Genomic DNA, 6,000 nt, shown 5'->3' with positions numbered 1-6,000 from the left:
TATATATATATATATATATATATATATATATATATATATATATATATATACTGAGATTAAGAAACTAGAAGTTGGACAAAATAGCCTATGAATAAGTTATAACACTTGAGGCTTCATTTGCATGTAAAACTAGACTTTTGCTAAGCGCTAATGTGTGTTATGTTTTTGTGTTTTTTATGTTGTAGGACTTGACAAAATGATGGTGGATAAGGATGGTCAGGTTACAGTAACTAATGATGGTGCAACAATTCTTAGTATGATGGATGTTGATCACCAAATAGCCAAACTTATGGTTGAACTGTCAAAATCTCAAGATGATGAAATCGGAGATGGTACCACCGGAGTTGTTGGTAGGAATACACTGAAAAAAGAAAAAAAAATGTTTTGTGTAGTCAAATGGCCAAAATATATGTCTGAAAATATCAAAAATCAAACAATCTTATAAGATCACAGTAGGAGTTAGCAACCTTTCTAGTTCTGGCATAATATCTGTCTTCACACAAAGAAAACCCAAGTACAAGACAAGGAGAAAAAGAAAGTAAGGCAAAGAAATGGAAAGGGAGGGGAGTAATAAGGATTAACGGGACCTAGGCCCCCAGCCTAGCACAATACAATCTCTGGGAGATTACCAGTCAGATTTCTCCGCTGTACCAAGATTGTCGTACCCAGGTGGTGTCCATATTCCAGACAAGAAAAAAATTGATTCCAGAGAAGGCTAAGACAATAATTTGAGATGCAGGAACTGACTGCTGTAACCAGCTGTCGGTCTATTTTTAATTGCAACTTTAATCTTCATTTAGTGTGGTAGGAAAGAAAAATTAAGAAAACTGGATCCAATATTAAACTGATAAAAAAGGGCAGGGTCACATTTTTCCAATACACCAACCTCAGTCCTTAAATTGGTTTTGTGTTTTAAGAGGCTTTTTCATCTGCTGATTCAGGACTGTTCCACTCTAGTCCTTGGAGGGGGAGGGGCAGGGGGGAGGTGGGTCAGAAATTTTTGCTTACCTACATACAAAAAAAAAAAAATTAATCTGACACTGTTAAGAGCCTTTACTGGTTAAACTACTGCCCGAGAGATATTAAAATATGTTTATGCCCTGGCTGGTGGGCCTGTATTGTTTTAACTATACCTCTTTTGACAGCACAGTGTAAAACTTTTGTTTTCTCTAGGTAATGAGTTTTTGCTACTCTACCAGTGATATCCCCACCCTGGTTTGAGCAGGGTTGCAGACATTTGATGTCATTAGGATTTTCTTCTTGTTGTATTTAGGCACTTTTTACCAGGATTTAAACCTCTTGAATAACTTCTAGGTAGGTGATGAATGGCTATGTTGATCTGAAAGTCTGAGGCATTTGTAACATCCTGTACCTGGACTACTGCACTTTCTGGGTGCAGTATTGAATATTATGATTACTACACTAAAACATTATTAATTCTACAGAGCCTCTGCTTTCAGAAAATATACAATGTTTTAGGTGATCTTTTTGTTTGAATGGAAATTGAATGCAGTTTGGGATTTACATGAAAAAACAAGGATCATATTAAGCAAAAAGCCTGACTTCCAAACATGGCTTTATTTTTCTCCCAAATCCAAAAGCTATTGCTAAAAATATCTTAAAAAAAAAAAAAAAAGTTCATTTTTTTTCTATATTAATATATTGAAAGCTACAAGTCTTGCAGATAGATACAACAAAGTTCACTGCTTTATTACTGTTAACTAAACTCTTAAAATGGAAACATTCATTGTGAGTACAGTCGGATTAAAATTTTTGAAAACAGTTTGGGCCCTTTATCACCATTGTTCACCTCAACCAGATAGCCTTTGTCCTGCAGTGGGAGGTTTGTACAACACTACCAGTGCAATTTTGTGTGTACTAAACTCCTTCCTCTTTGCAGAGGTTAGGGTGATGAATGATGAAGTATTTTTCTCTTATCAAATGTCAACAGGTCTCCTGGTTGTTTTTGTGTTTTTTTGTTTTTTTTTTGTTTTGTTTTCTCATCCTGTTAAATTTAGAGGGTGAATCTCCCCCCTACCCTGCCCCATTTTTGGAAATAGCCAGAATTCAAGCTACAAGGAGTTTAGGTCTTTAAAAACTCCTCTCAAGAAGTTTAGGTCTTTAAAAATCTATACTCAGAGGATCTGACTAATATCATCTACATGATCTTTTTAAAGCCAACTTCACTTCTTTCCTTACTAAAATATGTAAAAACATCTTTCACTGGAAAACTCTAGCCTTAGGATGGAGAATCTTAAACATGCTACCAACCCATGCCTGCAACCCAAGTTCCTGAGCCATCCTGTCTCTACTTAATCCAGTCACTGCTGTTATTTACTTCCCAAATCATGTTATCCCTTCTGCTTTCCCTACTTGTACGTGGGATAGCAAGCCCTCCAGGACCAGATTCTCAGTTTTGACCTTGCTGTAGTGAAAGGGGTTGTAGTGAAGTCTTGTGAGATTTGCTTTTTTTATTCCTTTCAAACCCTCAAATGCCTCAAAAATACACCACAAAACACATCTAACAAAATAACTTTAGTTGTATGTTTACCAGACCAAAGAGGACCAACATAAAAGCTTGTTAGTGTTTTCATGCAATATAGTTTTATTGGTAACAGATGGTGTTTGTCCTTACTTTGCTCTCCGCAATGAGTTTTGTTCAGTTTACTGATGGCACTGTTCAAAGCAGGAAAGCACTGATTGGCTTTGAGTACACATGTCTAAGTTCCACTGTGCATGAAATAGTTTTAAATTTAAAGGGCTGTTTTATTTATACATGTGTGTAAATATCTTGGTTTATTTTGTTTTTAATTAATTTGTTTACTGTGCTTTTTAACTTGTGAATTATGTTCTAGTTCTTGCAGGAGCTTTACTGGAACAAGCTGAACAGTTGCTGGATCGTGGTATTCATCCTATAAGAATATCTGATGGATATGAACAAGCTGCAAAAATAGCTATTGAGAATTTGGATAAGATTAGTGACAGTTTTCCTGTGGATCCCAACAACATAGAGCCTCTTATTCAAACTGCAATGACCACACTTGGCTCAAAAGTGTAAGAAGGCTGTTCTATTTACCTATAATACCTAATTAAGTCAATTTTGCAAGAGCAGAATACTAACCTACTACGCATTACAGCAACTACAAAACGCTACCTACCATATACATGTGGCTTGCCATTAAATGCAAAACAGGTTAATGTATTTACTGCCATTCCACCTGTCTGCCTTTGTGATCTTCTGACTTTGGAAGGCAGGGCAGGTAGTTCTGTTTATGCTCCAAGATGCAAAATAGAACTTTTACTGGGATGAAGACTCTTTCCAGGCCCACAACAGCACTAAGTGACCGATCACCATCTGTTACACAACTAGGAAGAGACAAGTTGGAACAATGAAGACTGAAAGGGTTAAAGCAGTTTTGTTAATATGTTGCATTGCCACACGTGTGTATACCACAGGCTCACTTTACAGCATATATTATTGTATTATTAAAATAGCTGCATGGAATGTTAGCAAGTCAATTACCAATGCTGTTTTTGACCTAGAGCTTCTGCTTTAAAGGTAATCCAAGTATTCACTAAAGACTGAAAAGGAGGGGTCTTCCCCCAAGAAATAAAATGCACACATTTGACCATTATATAAACGGGAAAGTCACCCTTTGTATAATAATGTTTTGATGCTTTAAGAGCATCATTTATGTGAGCATGTGATAGTAGTATGAGGGTGAGATAGCCAGTGTCTCCCTCTCATCACTGCCCAGCATGTATTAGGCGATAGGGATGGGACAGCCAATGTCCCATTCTCATCACTGACAATATTCTCCCATCCAAGTACTAACTAGGCCCAACCCTGCTTAGCTTCAGAAATCAGACAAGATCGGGCACATTCAGGGTGGTGTGCACTGAGCATATTCTATTAAAAAAAAAACAAAAAAAACTGCCTGGAAAATGTTATCCATCCGAGTGGGAGTGTGTAATGACATCCGCAGCAAGCACAGTGTGATCATCTGTAAAGGCTGGTCAAAATTAAAAGTACAAATTGGGGAACAGGCCACTTACATACCTTTCACCCTACCTTTCACAAATCTATAATTGTCATACTATGCTACCCTGCTTGCTTCTATTTTTTAAACCTCAATATCTCTAGAATGGCAGGTGTAGGGAAATGTAAGTGCAAGTGAAGGACACATGTAAAACTCTCTAAAACTGAGAAGTGCAGGTAAACCAAATATAGGTGCAAGTGGGGGCTACCATCCCCAAATGTTCATCACAATAGCATTGTTACCCATCAGTGCGCACCCCCCTATTACACATGACTGTACCCTTCCAGTACCTTAACCCCAAATTCATTTTGATGGGCAAAGTTTGTTCTAATGATGTCATAGGGATGAAATTTAACAGGATGCTGGCCAAAGATGTCCCATCACTTTTTTTTTTTTTTTCCCCCTGCCCCATCTGCTAGCACAAGCTAACCGATTGGGAGGGTACTGCCAGTGTCCTGATCTCATCATAACTGAGCTGTGCTACCACCCACCTGTCATGAGCAACTCTAAACTTCTGAACAAATCACAACTGAGCAATTCACTTGAATGCTTAACCTTCTTGAATTGGTACTGGAAACAACATGCATGCATGTGGCAATTTTTCTGAGCCTTGACTGTTATGTCCTTGGGGTAAATTTGCCAGGACATCCACTTCTAGGAAGATTTACAATGGTCCTAATTATTTCCTACATTGGAATGGACTTCACATTGTTTGGAGATTGCCTTATAACTCTTTACCAGAAAGATCATTTTGAATTGTATTAACACACACTTAAATGCTCCAGATCGACAAACTTCCCAAACTTCTTCCTGGTATAGAGGTGGTCAAAGTTGATGATAATTGTCAGATGAGTAGCATCTGGCTAATACTTAACCTTCATATAAGAGAAATAGATTGAAAGAATGGCTCTTAAAGGCAGCTATGTTGGTGCAAAAAATTACATTGTATTAGATATTTTGAACTATTCGGAGCTCAACTAGGCAATGAAAAAGCGTACACTCATAAAGGTATGCAATCTTACCTTTAAATTTACCCATAAAATATTAGGTTGTCTGCAACCTAATAATATACAAACTGTTATGAATGTCATACTAATATGTCATACTAAAACGTATAGCAGGAATTTCTTTTCCTCCTTTTAGTGCTGTTCTGTCTCCCCTATGTCCTTCTTCTGCTTCTTACTATTAAATACAATAAAATTTATTCTTGCATATCAATGTAGTTTCCATTAATGACAGAAGGCTTTTCCCCCTCTCCCCTACAGGATTAACCGTTGCCACAGACAAATGGCAGAAATTGCAGTTAATGCAATTTTGACTGTAGCTGATATGGAACGCAAGGATGTTGATTTTGAGTTAATTAAAGTTGAAGGCAAAGTTGGAGGCAAACTTGAAGATACACAACTTATTAAAGGTGTTATAGTTGACAAAGACTTCAGCCATCCACAAATGCCAAAGGTAAATTTAAGGTGGACCTATGTTTAAAATTTAATGTATGGCTTTGTAACAGAGACTCATTATCACATTTTATTAGGACAGCTCAGTAAAATAGCATTTGCATAATTGCTGACTAAAAGCACAGACACTTCAATACACGTGGCCATACGTAGTGATAGGCTTTTTTAATAATAAGCTAGCACCCCCCCACACTAAAAATCTTAGCTCACGAGAGCCACAAAATGGGTCTGGATTTTTTTTATAAACTGATCCTATTCTGACTGTTTGTATACCACACATTTCTAAACTTACTGCTGTCTGTAAAAAGTAAAAAATGTGTGTGGAACTTGACTTTTAAAAACTGGAGTTGAACAGCTCTGTTGTAGACATATTAGTACTTTGATATGCATATCTAACCCCCTCCTGCTTCTGATTACCTAATAATCAGGCTGTAGGGACAAAAAGATGCTGCACAGTTAAAATGCAGTAGGGAAAGTGGGCCTAGGTAGAATAGTAGCTACAA

General features: G+C 37.1%; 1 protein-coding gene across 1 annotated transcript in view; it reads left to right on the top strand.

The window, feature by feature from the left end:
* The window catches only part of CCT5 (chaperonin containing TCP1 subunit 5), a 39,117-nt gene that overhangs the window by 7,545 nt on the left and 25,572 nt on the right, over window positions 1-6,000 (top strand). The window contains exons 3-5 of the mRNA XM_072413369.1: window positions 186-350; window positions 2,856-3,054; window positions 5,306-5,498. Of these exons, the coding sequence (XP_072269470.1) occupies window positions 186-350; window positions 2,856-3,054; window positions 5,306-5,498 (557 nt within the window). The remainder of the gene's footprint in view (window positions 1-185; window positions 351-2,855; window positions 3,055-5,305; window positions 5,499-6,000) is intronic.

Source organism: Pyxicephalus adspersus, chromosome 5 (assembly GCF_032062135.1).
Source record: "Pyxicephalus adspersus chromosome 5, UCB_Pads_2.0, whole genome shotgun sequence".
Taxonomy (NCBI): domain Eukaryota; kingdom Metazoa; phylum Chordata; class Amphibia; order Anura; family Pyxicephalidae; genus Pyxicephalus; species Pyxicephalus adspersus.
Note: the sequence above shows the minus strand (reverse complement) of the source record. Positions and strands in the feature narration are given on the sequence as shown.